This window comes from Thermobia domestica, chromosome 4, assembly GCF_964235325.1.
Source record: "Thermobia domestica chromosome 4, izTheDome1.hap1.1, whole genome shotgun sequence".
NCBI classification, from domain to species: Eukaryota; Metazoa; Arthropoda; class Insecta; order Zygentoma; family Lepismatidae; genus Thermobia; species Thermobia domestica.
The window spans coordinates 255288010-255306440 of record NC_137457.1 but is presented as its reverse complement, the minus strand read 5'-3'; the positions used below and the strand labels follow the sequence as shown (position 1 = coordinate 255306440).

The 18431-nt window shown below is 36.1% G+C and overlaps 1 protein-coding gene across 3 annotated transcripts in view; it reads left to right on the top strand.

Annotated features, from left to right (window-relative positions):
* LOC145683994 (nucleolar transcription factor 1-A-like) overlaps window positions 1-18431 on the top strand; it is a 107402-nt gene that overhangs the window by 37983 nt on the left and 50988 nt on the right. For all 3 annotated transcript variants that reach the window (XM_081755764.1, XM_081755765.1, XM_081755763.1), the window contains exon 2: window positions 12334-12603. In XM_081755764.1, coding sequence (XP_081611890.1) covers window positions 12354-12603 — 250 coding nt within the window. In that variant the 5' untranslated portion in view covers window positions 12334-12353. The remainder of the gene's footprint in view (window positions 1-12333; window positions 12604-18431) is intronic.

Here is an 18431-nt window from a genome sequence, read left to right as displayed (position 1 = left end):
GGATTTTCCCGATCTCCGTTCACAGAATATGTAGTTTAGTTTCTTTGTGTTACGTTCTACTGGTCGTCTGCATTCTTCATCTTTAAACTCCCATTGACGCAACTGCTGTGTCAGGGCTTTAAACCTCAATGGCTCAGTCTTAAACCTCAAATTAAGGCTGGAAGATGGTTTTGGTACTAATTTATTCCTCAAAGATGCAACTTGCCTGGTGTGCATTTTATGTATGTGGGAGGAGGGTAAATATCGTGTTTTTTTTGTTTTGTTTTCAACAGTTTTTGGGGGGCCGTTCTCCCTCTTGGGGGATAGATTCATAAAAATTGTTACATGAAGCAATGAAGTAGGTTACTACATGGTAATATCGTGTATTTGTACCAGGGTTGGCTGGTTTAAACCAAAAAACGAAAAATGTTCCTAAAAGTGTAAGTGGTTGTAAAATCTTGATGAACACACGTTTGTGGGTTATCACGTTTCACTCCCGTATATTACTCCTATTATATTCAGACCTAAATTCCCCATTCATTACTCAAAAAGATTATACTGCATAAGCAACTTGTATATATATATAAAGTTTATAAATGTTTGTTTTGTGATTTTTTTGTAGTTGTTATTATTGTTTTTATTTAATTGCAATCAAAGAAAAATTCTAAATATTGTTTCGTTTCAATGTTTACTATTGATAAAATACATCGAAATGCCGTACTTTTTGTGTGGGGGGAGGGGGGGTCAGACCCCACGAGAGACATTTAGTGAAATGAGAAGTCTCTTTGGTATTTATTTATGTATAAATGAGTCTGAGCCAAAGTGGACTCAAATAATTCGTATCTTTATTCACTTTTCTTACTAATATGCAAATTAAGTCGTTGTATTTCTTTAATTTGTATTAATAAAAGTTGCTGTTAACTAACTCGAACTAAATTAGTTCTTCTGTACTCCGTAGTACTTTGAAATTGTCCATATGTAATTCTGTATAATGGTTTCACTTGTGCAACTGTTTATCTTTTTGTCCTTCTGAAATGACTCTTGACAGATATATTAAGAAGCATGTAAAGATCAGTACAACGTATTTTTATCAGGATTCCTTCGTGAGTGAGTCGGCAGACGTATCGCATTTGTGGCCAATTAGTCCTGGTTCCGAGTTCAAATGGAGGACAGTTTCTCTCGGATGTAAGTCGAGAAGCGGTTTGGATTCCGTTTTAAGCTTATGTGATCCCTTCCAGCATAAACCCGGTAGTTGCATAATAACATCAAGGCGAAACAAACTTATTTCTGTCCATATATAATATGAATATATAGAGCAAATTATTTAAACCAAAAGAACCTGGTTTAAACCAAAAAAACGGTTTTTTGTTTTTTCAATAAAAACCATGGTTTTTGCCAACCCTGATTTGTACTACTTGCTTATTATGGGGAGCAGGGAGGGGACAAAGTTAGCCAATTTTTGGAGTTTCAGTTTTTTGACGTAAATTACATTTATTTTTACAACAAACATCAATAGCTCAGTCCTTAATTAAGCTAGAAAGGTGATTTGGTACCAAAGTATTTTTGAGAGATAAAGCTTTCCGTCACTTGCATTTTATGTATATACGGTGTACGTATGTACGGCCGAGAGAGGGAGGATGAAGTATTTTTTTTTTCATCAATTTTTTTTCATCAGGTTTTGGCGGGTATTCCTCCCCTCTGTGTAGTACATCCATAAAAATTGGTATGTGAAGCAATGAAGTAGTCCCCTACATGATAGTAACCTGTATGTGTACTTGTTGTTTATAGAGGAAGAGGGGGTCAAATTTGGTTAATTTACATTTATTTTCGGGACGGTCCCGTATAACACAAGATATATTTCACTGAAGTGGTCTAGAAGCATAATTCTTGTTCGTATATATGATGTGTGCAGCATAAATGATTTGCATATAGACGTGGTACTATAGTGGGGGAGGGGAGAGAATGTCTAATTCAATGAATGTTTTTCTGCACATATTTTTTTAAAAAATATTTCCTACATAAAACGAATTCATTACGTAATGACAGCAATGGCTACCATTTCTTATATTATTGTCACAAGTATGTGGCCTACACATTAGCATCATTTTGTCAGCGCAGGTAACTGCAAGGGTTGCCAGGGCCCCGCAAAGTCAATATTTTCATATTTTTAATGATATTTTATGTCTGTTCTTTTTCTATGAATACGGCGGGAATTTCACGCATATTATCTCGTTGGAATTTGTGGTCTATAAGCTTTTCAATGGTGTATATCTCATGAAATGTTCAAATACTTCACTTGAACTTCTGTTGGTTTAGTTATAAGCACACTGATGTGCAGAATTTCGTTCAGTAATTGCTGTTATAATAAGAATATAACTCTGCTTGTAATTTACTCCATGCACAAACCCTGCGGAGGATGGGTTGTTTGTTAGAAAATTAAATTAGCTTCTTCAATCTGATATTTTAGTTGTTTTAAACATGTCCAACCAGCATCGAAAAAAAAAACACGTTTAAAACAATTTGTTTAAAACGTTTAAAACAAACTGAATAAAACAACAGCCCTCGTTTTAAACACTTGTTTTAAACATTTTGTTTTAAACATATCAACCCTGACGTTAAATATATTTTAGGTCTATAAATATAGTAACACAATCATTCAATACTCGTATTATTGTGGCTCTCTTCGGTGGTCTAGTCGCTAGCACGCGTGCACCATCTTCGGTGCACGAGGTCCTGGGTTCAGTTCCCGGTGGGAGCGCCTTACAAAAATTTGAACGATTACCGTGGTTCGGATTCTACCTTAAACTGTAAGTCCACATCTCATAGCCTCGCTGCTGAAAAGGGTCATTAAACTTAAATAAGCAAATCAATCGTATTATAGTGTTTGTGCTTTTATTTTCTAAAGTTTAACGCCCTACGAATATTCACCAAAGCTAATGAAGAGTGTCATGATGAAATTAATTATAATGGCGGATAAGGATACTGGAAGGAAGCGAAACCCCCCACACAATTGTTTGTATACCACAAGCAGAATTTGGCGCAAGCTAGGATCCAGCCAGTGATCCCACGCACCTGAGGTGAGCGCTCTACCACTGAAGCAACACGCTTTTTGTTGTCTATCAAGCATTTGTATTGAAATCATATCTGTTATTTATAATAATATATTCTTGCTAATAATACAATATAGATACATAGTATTATTTAGACTTACAAAGGTGACCGGATATCTGAACGACCAAACTGGAACACTACGTACTTAGCGAAGAAACGAGAATTTCATAAATAATAAAAACTATTCTGACTCTGGAGCTCATGGGGATCTCGCTTCAAGTTAGTAGTTCTAATGCTTGGTTAGGGCATCGGTTCTCAGGAACTATTATTTCTGACTTATAGATCTCTACCGCTATTTTCGTGAGTGCAGTCTTCAATATGATGGTAAACACAAGGGTACTATGTTCCCAAGAGAGTCTAACCCTGGACCATACGCACCGAAGTGTATATTAAATGCAGTAGATAAGTTACCAATTTTGATTAAATGAATAAATAACTTTAAAGTATTTTTAAATAACAATGACGACTAGTGTGAACATTTATTATTATTATTATTATTATTATTATTATTATTATTAGTAGTAGTAGTAGTAGTAGTAGTAGTAGTAGTAGTAGTAGTAGTAGTAGTAATAATAATAATTAATATTTCAATTTTTTTGGAGGCTCCACGAAGCATTAGTGTGGATAACTGAACTTCTTCCCCCTACCATTTTCAAATGATTTCGCACCCTGGGGTAACTTGTGCCAAACAAAGAGCTTCTAAAGGAGCGCTTTGTACTTTTGATGCCAAAACTCCCGTAGGTGAAGGGGAAGTAATCGTGGGTACAGCACTGCTATCCTTTCAAGAACTTCCAGTTACAAATCACGTGACAATTGTCAGACTGTTCGATGAATCTTTGCACATTTTGTGGCCGAATGGTGTGAAATACAACAATTTTGCTTTTTCTGACATGCTTCTTATATGAGAAAAGCTGGTAAAGCTCTTGCCATATGCTATCTTAACATGATTCACGTGACATGTGTCGTACGCACCCTACATCGATTATGTGAAAAAAATCCGAACCCTTTATTTTAGAGTGGTCAAGTTAGTATCAAACGGGAAAACATTTTCATAAAAACGCAAACTAGAATTGAGCTTTTCAAAGAAACAAATCCCGATCTGTCACTTCCTCCAACACCCATAATTACGCGGTGGGATATCTGGCTTAATACAGTACTATATTATGCGTATCATTTTGAAGCATTTGTATCTGTAGTAACGAAACTAAACCCAGACGATGGTTCATCCTTTTAGTAAGTGACAGTAGCTTGAAATGTGACTTGGCTTTCATATCTCCCAATTTCGGTTTGTTGGCTCTCACTATAAAGAAACTAGAAACTATGGGAGATTTATTGAGTACTTCGGGTAAGGAAGTTGAGTGCGTTGAAAGAATGCTCTGAATGCTCTTTCTGCTTCGAAAGCTGAAGTCGTAAGAAAAAGAGTTTAAGGATTTGTTTGAGAAAAACATTGGCTATAAAGCCTTATGTATAATATTTGAAGTATTGGAAGGCTAAAACACAAGTGAAAGTTGTTATTTATATCCGTGATATGCCCCTTCTTAAATGCGCTAGATTAACATCGTGTGATGTAGAACGTTCCTTTTCTCATTATAAGCCATTATTTTGTGACAATAAGCATGGCTTTACGATGAACAATTTGGAAAAGACAGTTATCCACTGCTTTTGGAATTTCGACATCTGATGTGAATAGGAGCTATTGGTGAGCACCAGTATTTATTTGTTATGTTGGGCGTTTTCGCATACTTTTCCTTGTTATTTTTTGTTAAATATATTTTTTTTTTTTAATTTTTAGCAAAAATATTTTTTTCATTTTTAGCACAAAAATATTTTGCAGTTGTTTAGCACAAAAATTCGGGCCCTAATAATAAGGTCGTTAGTAGCTACCTGGATGTAAGATGAAACTAGCTCCAAACTAAAAAGCCAAATTTTCAGCAGTAGGAACAAATGCGCTCATTATCCAGTATCCAGTTAAAAGTGTTGTAACACCAGGGAATTTACTTATGTGATGGAACAAACAAGTTTATCGATTATGATTAACTCCCACGCGTAGTAGTACAGTAAATGGGCTTAATGCATCGACTTTTTCGTGGGCTTGTATTATATTAGTTGTGTAGCATTGGATCGATTTTGAACGAAGTGACGTGAATATGTCGCAAACGAATGCTTTGTGCAATATCGTGTGCAATAATATAGTAAAACTACATGGATTAAAGCAAAAATAAAATGTCTGTGTAAATTAAAGAAATCGTAACTGATGAGATACAGAAGGGAAAATGATCTCTCAATTTTTCACATGTTTTAAGGGGCTATCCACTTATTACGTAACGGTACTTTTGACCAATTTTTTACCCCCTCACTCTCCCTTGTTACACTTCGTAACGCAAGGCCGAACCCTTCCCTATTTGTTACGTAACACTTTTTGATTTTTGGATTTTCATCTATTTTGGGGGCAATAGTAGACCTTTTTATTACAAAATGCTTATATTTTGAATATTGAATATTTGTAGTGTTTTTCGTCAACAAATTAAGGTATTAAAAAATGGTAGAACCGTAATAATTTAATCCCATAAGGTTATTTAATTAACCCATTCTTCAACTGGTCCTAATTCTTCAAAACTGCATCTCGTTTTCCCAAGGAGATCGCACTCATCCTTTTAGATCACCGATGATGGCAAGGAGGAAGTACTGTCGAAGGATGCAGGTGAAACAGAATTTAAAGAACTGGCATCGACCTCTTTTTCAGGGATCCAGGATTCTTCGTGCATTTGAAGTTCGACGATGCAAAGTTCTCTTCCTCGTCGACCATAGATTCCAGGTGGCTGTACACGTGAAAGAGCAGGAACATGTCATTTGTGAACAAACTTTGGAGCATCTTCTTTGGACTATGAACTTCAGTTTACCCCCTTTCAAATTCTTCTTTCTCTAAATCAGTGCGAGTATGCGAATAAACTCGATTTCTTCAGAAATATTCGAATCGAAAAATTAAAAATAGTACGAGAAGAATATCCGACAAAGTAGGTTGTTAACATATTACTTTGGTCTGCAAATCATGGATTGTTCCGTCGCGGAGAATATTATTTCATGAAAAATAGTTCCTTCTGTTTCATATGCGAAACCCCTAAGAAGAAAAGAGTGGGTAATGATTCAAATCAAAAGTTTCAAATAATATATTTTAGAAATAGCGATAGGAGTGGGAACCTAGGAACGCGAGGTCATTTTCAAGCGATGGTTACGATCATTAACAACTAACGCCAGAAAAGCGTATACCGTAAATGCAATGCTTCGATAGCCACAAAACGCAGTTATATTGTATTGTAATATACGCAGGGTTCGTCAGCAGTAATGCTGGTGTCTAGTACGTCTTCGAATTCCTTCTGTACTATTGAATTTATATGGGCTATAGTTGGCAATTTTCCGAAACATATTAGATAGATATATGTATGAAAGGGAGTATGTTTGTAACTTGAAAGATGATGCTCGGGCCTGGGATGGTTTTTATCATTTTATTTTGAAGGTGCAACTTGGGGGAGGGATCGAAAACGATCAAAATTAATTTCGAATCCATAGTTTTAGTCGTCACTGATATGAACAATAACACTTCCGATGCCGTTTAAATCCAAATTCAGCCTCAGTCTCGCAACTTGGGTGAGGGTGAGATAGGCTATATAAAAATGATCAAAAATGACCAATTTAGTGTCGAATCCATAGCTTTCTGGGTCGCTGAGATAAACAGTAACACTTTTTGCCGTTTAAATCCAAATTTAGTCACCATTAATATTCCTAAGGAGGAATAGTGACATGTAAAATAGTTGAAAATGACTGATATTAGTGTCGAATTCATAGTTTTTAGGGTACCTAAGTTGATTGCGGACAGTTTAGGTACCCTTTGTGTCCAAAATGAAACGTATTCTCTCCGTGAAAAGAACGGGTATTTTGCTAGTATATTTATAAAAAAGAAAAGAACTGAATAAAATTATTTTTTTAAAAAGATTGCATATAAATCTGATAATAAAAATTACAGCAAAAAACGTGCATTATGTAATGAAGACCTAAACCCCTCCCCCCTTGTCACAGTTCGTAACGCAAGGCCGAACCCCCTCAATCCCTTTGTTGTGTTACGTAATATGTGGACAACCTCTGAGTGCGTATACTCGGAAATAAATTTTCGTAAAGGTTGCTTCATGTAATAACTACAGGAAACCACTGTAATACTGAATAAAAAATAGCAAACAACTACATCGTGACATATGACAAGTTGAGCGAAGGAAAATACAGGGTGAGTCAAAAGTCCTTGGACACTTGCCTAAGTTTGAAAATCGACGGGAAAACTAAAAAGTGATGATGGGAACAGAGGTTTGATGAGGGGCCGCAACTTTTGGAATGTATGTCATTCATGGCCGCCATCTTGAAATCTGTCATTTTGGATTCAGGTCAATTTTTTTTTTTTTTTTTTAATGGGAAGGGGGGTGTATGACACATCAAATAACACTAGTTTGAGCTCAGGAATTTAGTGGTGTAATTTGTTTTTTCTATCTTGTACAGTTTAGAAGTTATTAATGTTCAAAGGTGGGAAATTACCTTGATACTGACCCAGTTCTCTCTTTGTTCCAGGTGATCTAAAATGGGTCTGACACGTGAACAGAAGATCGAAATCATCCTTATATCAGGGGAACGCAGCTACCGAACAATAGCAGCTGACTACAACAGACGGTACCCAGACAGAGAACCGGTATCGCACAGCACGGTGGCTCACGTGATCACTAAATTCCGGGAGACGTTCTCTGTTCAAGATAGGGCACGTAGTGGGCGACCAAAGACTGCCACCAATGAGGAAACTGCAAGGGTGGTTGTTGCGTCGTTTGTGAAAAGTCCTAAGCGAAGTACCCGTCGTGTGTCCCTAGCATGTGCAATAAGCCAATCCTCCGTTGTCCGGATATTGCACGCCAATCAGTGGCATCCTTATAAGCTGACATGCAACATAAACTGAACGAGGATGACCCTGATCGCCGGTTGGAGTTCTGCATGTGGGCTACTGAACAACACGAACTGGATCCTGCGTTTGCTAAGGGCATACTGTTCAGCGACGAGGCGTATTTCACTTTGAACGGGGAGGTTAATCGACATAATTGTCGATACTGGTGTGACGCAAATCCGAACTGGGTTGACCCGAGTCGAGAACATAGTCCAGCGAAGGTGATGGTGTGGTGTGGGACACCCGCATCATTGGTCCATTTTTCATTTACAACACCTTAACTGCACCACAGTATCTGATGCTGCTGCAGGGGCTTGTGTTCTCTGCCACACTGAAAGCTGACGGCATTTCCCCATCTTATTTTCAGCACGATGGAGCCCCTCCACACTATGGACTTTGTGTCCATGACTGGTTGGATGAACAACTGCCAGGGAAGTGGATTGGTCGCCGTGGTCCCGTGGAGTGGCCGCCCAGATCCCCTGACTTAACGCCCCTTGATTTTTATCTATGGGGACAGCTTAAGCAGATAGTGTATGCTGAGATAATCCGTGATTTGAGACACCTAAAGGAACGCATCCAACAAGCCTGTGACCAAATTTCAGGAGACATTCTCCTTCGTGTGCAGTCAGAGTGGTTGCGGCGACTACAGTTGTGCATTGCACGGGATGGACAACACGTGGAACATGTGTTGTAACATTCAGTGACAAAATAATTCCCACCTTTGAACATTAATAACTTTTAAACTGTACAAGACAGAAAAAAATACACCACTAAATTCCTGAGCTCAAGCTAGTGTTATTTGATGTGTCATACACCCCCTTCCCATTTAGAAAAAAATACTTGAATCCAAAATGGCGGATTTCAAGATGGCGGCCATGAATGACTTACACTCCAAAAGTTGCGGCCCCTCATCAAACCTCTGTTCCCATCATCACTTTTTACTTTTCCCGTCGATTTTCAAACTTATGCAGGTGTCCAAGGACTTTTGACTCACCCTGTATAATAAATTATGTAGGTATTATTTCAGACATTGCGACAATAAAGTCATAATGAAACCGTCTCTCTGTAATGAAGTAAAAATTTATTTGTAATAATACGCAGGGACACGATGTAGAGCGTTCATCTGTGGTGCAAGGAGTCTGACCCGTTCCCAGCCTATGTGAGTTTGTGGAGGAGAAAATTGTGTCCGTAGTTTTTCTCAAGGTTCTCCAGTTTCCTCCCACATTCTTATTCCACCAATTTATTAATCATCCTTCTCCTGCATCATAAATTTGGGATGTTGAATAGAAATTTTATTTTCTGATCATATTCGTTGTCTCTCACGCCTTTTTCTATTAGATTTTAGAGGAGGAGGATTGTTCTTTTTATTATTGGTGAATAATTTCCTTTTCCATTAATTATTGAAAATATGTTTTCAGTAGGTATGGCCAAAATTGTCCGGATTCCGGAAAATTTATTTTCCGGAATTGGAAATTTTACTTCCTGGAATTCGGAAAAATCCGGACTTCGGAAAGATTCCCGAATTTTCGAATTCCGGAATTTTTCCGATTTTATTTTCCGGATTCCGGAAAGTAAAAATTCCGGAATCGGCCAGCCTTACCTTTCAGGTTTTAATAATTGTTATTAATCGTTTTCCTAGTGTATTGTTACAAACTTTTAAAAACATTTTCCAGTGAATTAAGGGAAGCTACAGGCCACTTAAACTTTGGCGCTCCTGTTTCTCAAATTAAATTTCGTCATGCTGCCGCTATTATTGAAATATTTATTAATGAATTATGAATTATGAATTGTAATGATTTGTCAGAATTCTTCATGCGAAGAAAATTCGCCTAGTCTTTGTTTGTTCTTTCTGGTGGACGAATACCGTATGCGTGGGTTGTCTCGAGGTTCTTTCGTTTCCTCCCACTTTCTTCATTCCACCATTGCATTCGTTTCTCATCATCACCGTCTCCTTTAGCCTAGTTGATATAACCATGAGACGTAAAACAAAAAGATTTCATTTCATTACTTTCTTGGTTCTTTAGGAAGATATAAGTTATGTCATATTCTGGGTTTAATGATTTTTTAAAAAATAAAAAAAATAAAAAAAAATAAAGAAATCAACAATTTTCGAAAAAGTCGTCAGAGTAAACATACCCACAAACTACCCTCTCTGAAATTTTGTGATGAGACATAATGGACGAGGCAGTACTTTAGGATTATTTATTTGTGAAATATGAACTAAGTTCTTTTTTTGATAAGGGAGCAGCCTTGCTCAGTGTTTGACGGCTCACTTTGTGAAGAGTCGCTTGTTTCATCTCATCATCGGTGTGTGTTTTCTAGGATTCTTCCCATCTTATCCTACGTTCTGAACCAACTAGTTCTTTCATAATCATTCACTTTAATTGAATCACCTGTCTCCTTTTGCCTAATGGCATAAACACGATACATTAGATTTTTTTTTTTTTTTTTTTTTTTGAGAAAGTCGTAGTGTTTTATATTATTCAGGGAACTACCCTTGTATGCTGGTTTATCCCTCGTTTGAGTCCAAGTAAAGTTACGGGAGACGTGATTGCTTGCGGTGTTTTGTGAGATCTCTGTCGTATTATGAATAAGTTGATCGAAAGGAATAGAAATTTTGTTTACACTTGGAAAAATGGCTACAAAGGCGGACGAGTTGTTGCAAGTAGGATTGGGTGATGCACGTACATATACATACATGCATACACATCCATCCGCTGATCCATTTTCAGCTGAACAAATTGATCTTGTTGGTTACGTTAAGATGTTCTTCACTACCACCTATCATGCTCTATGTGATGGTCATTTTTATGAACCACTGCATGACATCATAGTTTCCATTGCAGTAGACTTCATTGAAGCTGCAGCAGGGGTATTTTGTCCTACTACGTGGAGGCTTTCCAGAGGGGAACCAAACATGGTGCAAGACGCAGTTTAAGTTCAAAAGCGTAATGCAGTCGATTAGCATCTGGGTTCTTAACGGGTTTCCGCGAACGGAGTAGCGTGGCTGCTACCATGCTTCGGGAGAAGACCAGCAATATTGTGGTCGTGTGTCTTAAAATTTTGCCTTGGTGCAGTTCCATATGGGGTTACGTACCGCATCAGAATTATGAAATGCAGGACATTTAGAAAATGACAGCTCACACAATTGTCATATGCTATGATGGGTTCCTAGCATTAGGCAGGATCTATACGTATTTCAGCATCTATACTTGACAGTGTGTATGGTAATTTTGTGAACTTGATGTGAATTGCATACAATGAGCTCACGGATTGCCATTGAGTCTATTATTGGTATGAAAGTAGTTCAAATCATGCTTATTTAATGGTATGATTTCGCGCATATTTATAGAATTTGTAAAAGAATACAAGTTGTAACATTCAAATGCACTTTAATTACATTTAGCTTATATTACACTTACATTTACGTTACACTTAACTGTTTCAGCAATCAGTTGCCCTCGTTAGTAGCCCAGGGGAAGATTTCACTACTCAGTGTGTTATTTTTCAACTGGGCACACGAACAAAGTACAAAATGAAGGTACAGAGAATACCACAAAGAATAAAGACAGATTCAGAAAGGAAATTAAAAAAAAAAAAAAAAAAAAAAGGCTGAAAATGAAAAACTGTTTTCAGAAATAAAGCAGCTTGGGCAGCACCAAAAGTGTAAAAACTTCCAACTTTGAAAGGAAAACAACAAATTAAGTCAAAACTTAAGTGCTACAGAAGAAAATAAGTTAGTTTTGTTGGTTGTAGATAGGCTAAATTATGAAACATGTTAAATTGCTTTTGTTTATACTCAGAATGCATGGGTATAATTGTTTTCTTTTGCTTTATTCCAAGTACAGGAAGTTTGACACTTAAGTATCTAGAGTAACAGAGTAAGCTTACCGGTATATGTATTAAAAAAATAAATAAAAGGAGAGCGTTGGATGGCTATGGGGATCTTTGGAGCCCGATTTAAAGAAAATCGAAATAACCAAAGATGATGATGTTCTCGGATCACGGAAAATGTGCTTATTTACTCATGAAAATTCAGAGAAATCGATACCAAATTTCAGTGTGAACCCTAAAAAGATTTCATGTTAATTATCCAGAATTCTTGAGGGCAACATATTACAGAAATAATTTAGTGCGATTACAGTGCATTTGGACGTAGTAAGTTTTACAAATTACAGTTAAAATCCTGTTTTCGTTTTTAGCATACTTTATTGCATTGTATGTTGTAATATAGATTTGAATGATGGTGGATTCTTTATTTATTCTTACAGTTATCGTGTGATTGAAGATAATGGTGTCCGATAAGAAGAAGAAAAGACCGACGTTGCTGTCGTCGTCACGAGACAGCTCAGAGCCTGCGGTGAAGAAAGCAAAGGCATTAGACTTATCAGCTAACTCCAAGGGCTACGAGAAGCTTGGCGAGCAGTCTAGGGAGATAAAGACTGAAGTGGTGGATTGTGATGAAGAGGGTGTTGGTGGCGGTGGAGGAGGGGGAGGCGGCGGTGGTGGTGGTGGGGGTGGCAGCACAAATTCCAATGACGGTAAGTTCTATTATGAGTTAGAAGCGTTATATAGGTAGTAAGTTCCATTTGTGCCGATACGAAATGTCAAGTCAAAATCTAGTAGCCAAATCAGAGAGCTTGGTCGCTGTTTTTTCGAAGGCAAAAAGTAAGGGACTACCGCCAAACTAAAACAGAATTCCTACTGGTCAGAAAGGTCATGGAAAATGGTGAAGGCCAGGGACGTTAAAGGAAAAAAGCCGGTAAATCAGTGAAAGTCAGGGAATTTTATGTTTTCGAACATTAATTGTATACCAATTTCAGCTTAGCCAACCACTATAATGGACGTTGTTCACATTTTTATGGAAGGTAAATGGAATGTACGTATGAGCAATTGATTACTATTTGTCTCTGTAGAATAAACGTTCTCATATATAAATATTCACCGTTATTTATTCCTTATTTGTATGTCAGTGTCCTCCGACACCTGTCATGAAAGTTAGAGAATTTCCTGCCAAAGGTCAGGTAAATAGATTCCCCAAGATCACTAGGAACCCTGTAAAATATTTCGTCACGAAGGAAGATTTGGCGACCGGAAATTTCGCTATTGAGAGTTATACTACTTGATGTAATCCTGTTCAAAAAAATCTTGGTCACCGATCTTTGGTCAACCATTCATAGGAAATTCTAAGTTGACTGTAAATTAAATCTGCTGGCCGAAGAAAATTCACATTTGTTTAATTCCAACTGTAAGTAATAGTGCAATGAGATGTGAATGACCAGTTTTTTTTTTTTTTTTTCTAATGAAAAAAATAAAATCGTATCCATTACTTTTCCATGTAGCTCCTTGTGTTGAGGTACATCGTTAGTAGTTCTTGAATTGTACCTGTGAAGAAAACCACGTGGTACTGAATTTTGGCCTTGTTGTTGTGGAACAGCCGCATAGCAAGTAAATTTCGAGCTGCAGGATCAACTGAAACCCCCTTGGCGCTAAATCTGGGATGAAAGGAGGGATTATCGAATTGTTGCCACCTAGATGTCATGATGAAATCTCGCATTCAACGGCATTATTGATCATGGTGCATTGAGGCAAGAAGGCCAGAAGCTGAATGCTTGGTCTGTCAGCAGAAAGCATAGACAATCTTCAGAATTGAAGTTACCTGCTTAACTTTTGTTGCCAATGAAGTGTGTCTTCACTCCTTGTACTGTGTTTCGGTTTAGAAATTACACTGCTCTTATATTGTAACGTATATAGGAACCACCATCTAAAATGTAACGATTATCAGCTTATTATTTTTTCACATTACATTTAGCCCACAGTTCGTATAATTTTAAACTATATGTCAACACGATCAAATTACTTTAAATCAGACACTTCACTTATATCTGAATTACCTTTTATTATTCTTTCACAACTTCATTAATAATAATCTTCTTTTTCGGTCGTCATGGCAACTTTTTAAACAATTATTTGGTATTACGGGAACTAAGAGTACAGTTTTATACATTTAAAACCAACATAGATTTTTAGCTACTACGATTAACTCTTATTTTTTTATATTTAGAATCAACAACATATCTCTTCTTCTTCTTCTATTCAATAGATTGTGTATTTTTGCGCACCGTTGCCCAAAATCAAGATAAGAAAATGGAATTAATTTATCGCATAGACATACAATATCGTTGTAATTATGGCTCCCGGATGATGACTTCTTGAATTGGTTACAATTTTAGAAAGAATCCTGGACCGTTACCTATTAAACATACTCCATGGTTTCTTCCAAGATAATGGAAGAAATCAGAGAAGAGCAAGAGACATGCAGAATTAAGAACACGGAAGAATTGAATCAGGAGGACTCGTTAATGTTTAATGTAGATGTTAAAGCCATATTCACAACTATAAGAAGAGATTATGTTATAAGGGCGATAGAAGAAGAAATGAAAGGGAAAGTTATAGGTCAATGGAAAAAAGAAAAAGTTATAAGAGCGCTTAAGACGTTAAGGAAAAATAGCTACTGTATAATTGGAAAAAGAGTAGTAAGGATAAAAGAAGGTCTAAGCATTGGATCAAAGCTGAGTTCTGTTTTAGCAGAAATCGTGATGAACAAGTGGGAGAAAAAAATGACAAAAGAAGCAAAGGGAAAGTTAATCTTCTTTAGCAGGTATGTAGATGATTGTTTAGGCATATGGACAGGGAGCAGAGATCAACTGGAGAAATATGTTGAAATCATAGAAGAGGAAGAAAAAGGTATAAGGTTAGAATTAGAAATAGAAGAAAACAAATCTATAAATTTTATGGATATGAAGATAGAGAAGCAAGGTGAGAAAGTAATTACCAGTTGGTATCAAAAAAACGTGTTGGGCAGGTATTTATTGTCACTGGAGAAGTGGTGCAGACAAAGCAACTAAGAAGAACTTCATTAGGAACATGGAAGGGAGGATAGAGAACATCAATAGTGAAGAAGAGGGAAGGAAGAAAGATTTGGAAAAGTTCTATAAACAACTTAAAAGTATTGGATATAAGATAGAACAGATAAAAGGAAAGAGAAAAGAAGAAATTATAAAAAAGAAAGAAGAAAATAAGAAGTGGTATGGAATTCAGAGCATAGGAGAAAAGACGGAAGTAATAAAGAAGTTAAGAGAAGGAGGTATTAAAATATATAGAAAAGGAGAAACGTTGTTGAATTGTATAAGAAAGAAAAGGAGGGAAAGCAATATAGAGTAGGAAGAAGGAGTTATCTATGAAGTGAAATGTAGTGAGTGTAACGTGAAATACATAGGGGAGACAGGAAAAAGACTTATGGACAGATTAAAACAGCATAAAGATAATGATCGAATGAAAAGAGAAAATGACGCTATTTACAAACATGTGAAAGAAACGGGACATAGGATAGATTGGGAAGGGGCTAGAGGTTTAGAAAGAGAAAAAAAGGAAGATTATTAGGAAGTGGAAGGAAGTGAGAATAAAAAAAGAACAAGAGGAGAACTTAATGAACTGGACAAGCGGTATAAATATACATGAGCAATGGGAGAGATTATTAGAAGTTATAGAAAAGTAAAAAAAGTACATAAATTATATTAATGCAATTTGAATAATTCCAAATTTCTATGGAATAATAGTATTCAAAGTGAAATAAAACAAAAATCAATTGAATATGTTTTCTCGGACGCCATATTAGCTTAAGTTATATTACCAAAGGGTTCGGTTAAGTTGCATTGTACGCTACAAACTTGTGTACCGTCCTGCCTATTGTGTACTTCAACAGTATTCTGATTTCTATTTTGAGAATTCCTGCCATATATGTATCTATTACAAAATCCATTTCGTGTAAAATTAAACTTATTATTCGCTTGGTTCCTAAACGATGTATTACGATAATTGTTCCTGTTTCTCCTAAAATTAGATTCAGTTCTATTACCGGTAAAACTGGGTTCAATTCTATTCTCGTTACAATAGAATCTACTATTATTTCTCGCATTAAGAACACTTTCTTCTGACATTGATGTCGCGAACAGGTACATAACTAACTTGATTACGATTAGCATTGGCTTGATTTCGATTACTCTTAGCTTGCAACATAGATTGACTTTCACAATTTTGCTCTATCATAATAAGGTGATTGAAATTAACGCATTATGCAGAAATCAACATTTCTTGCAACTTAAAAGGTAACAAGATTCTGATTGATGCTATTACTCAATTCCTGTTGCTATGGATGAATTAACTTCAATTCTTTATATACGGATATTACAAAATCAGTGAAACACTTATCTAATTTTGGGTTATAATGTCTTATTTCGAACTAAGGCGTCTCTATTGGCCAACATGAAATCATTTTCAAAATTGGAAAGTAAGGCATTTTTAAAATCTAAATAAATACGTAAATTACTTCTGACTGCTTTAAACCATACGGAACACGGTGGTAATAAAACATGAGGCAGAATTTTTAAAAATTTAGATCTGCCTACTCCAATTAGATCACTTTCTTCCTTGAATTTTTCTAGGAATGTACTGGCCGGAATATCAGCTGAGTATCCATTTTTTGCTGTTGCTGCGATATTTGGTGGGACATTTGCTCTAGCTGAGTATCCATTCTTTGCTGTTGCTGCGATATTTGGTGACCAAGCTGTCTTATAAGATCAGCTACGTTCGTTGATGAATTCGTACCTGGTAGTTCTACATCACCACCTTCTTCATGCATATTTTCATTTCCAGAAACATTCATTTTTATGTTTGTATAAATTTTTTCTCACTTTTGAGTAAAGTATACTCCATGTTGAACACTATGCTGGGACTGCTTTACTATACTTCAAACTAATCTCAAGGTCCTGGTCGGTAAACCATCTAAAATGTAACGTATATAGGAACCACGATCTAAAATTTAACAATTATTAACTTATTATTTTTCACGTTACATTTAGCCCACAGTTCGTATAATTTTAAACTATATGTCAACACGATCAAATTACTTTAAATCAGACACTTCACTTATATCTCTATTACCTTTCATTTTTCTTTCACAACTTCATTAATAATAATCTTTTTCGGTCGTCATAGTAACCTTTTAAACAATTATTTGCTATTACGATAACTAAGAGTACAGTTTTATACATTTAAAACCAACTTAGATTTTTAGCTACTGCGATTAACTCTTATTTCTTTATATTTAGAATCAACAACATATTATCTCTTTTCTTCTTCTATTCAATAGATTGTATACTTTTTATTCACCATTGCCCAAAATCAAGATAAGAAAATGGAAGTAATTTATCGCATAGATATACAATATCGTATTATGTACTAATTTTTGTTCTTCTTAAAGAAGATCAAAATTGTATCATTATTAAATAAATAACACCGTGTAAACAACTAATTTCTGTTTCAATAATATCTACAATATTCTTCCAAGCTTTGCGTGTTTATTACCTTCATTTTCATTTTTACAATGAGAAACCTGGCAGAAACAAAGAAAACACTATGATTTCTTACTGAAGCAGAATGTCATTTAAAAAACACACACAGAATCTGCACGCAGTTAAGGTTTCTTTTTTGACTATCGTAGTACATATTTTGAATAAATACTGTAAAAGACTATCCATCAGTCTCTCCAAACTTGGTTTTTCTGACGGAGAACGCCCACGACTGTCTTATAATAACCATTTGTATGACCACCTGGGCTTGAGTAATAAGGATGTCCTGTAATAGCCCCACTGCTGTCTCATAATACACCCAAGTACTTGTTATTATGATACCCTGTTTTTATTTTTTAATGCAGAATCCCTTTTGAAATGACATTCAGATGATGGAATCTTAATAAAATTTCAATTTACTGATATATTTTTGTAGTCTTAGCATAATTAACACAAGAGTTACGGCAAAAGTATTATTTTTTTATCGCGAAATAGATCTACCTGATCCTACAACTTTATAATGGGTTGGCAACACTGTTAATCTGGCAGTATTGAAGAGTATATCAAACTATAATCCCCTATGAATATTTGCATGGTACGAAAGCTCAGCGTGTAACAAGAGCGTATGGAGATAAATAGTCCACCTTGTATGATAAATCTGATCACTTGATTGGTAGAGATTCGAGCTCCAGTTTCCTGCTTGCCATAAGCCGGCATCCTATGCCAGTTGAGCTAACTATCAGACACACAAACAGTTCTCTGTTTTGGTGGGCTAGCTCAAGTGATAGTGCTTTTTCGGTGAAGTATGATTTGAGCTCCCACCAATCCAATGGTTCTGATTTTCCATGTGGAGTTTAAACTGCTGAATATCCAGGCGAGCTTATACAAAATGCAGTGCAGTGCGTTCTTCTTAGATTGTTGTAGAATTAGTGGCTTACCGTAAGGGACTGTTTTTTGGT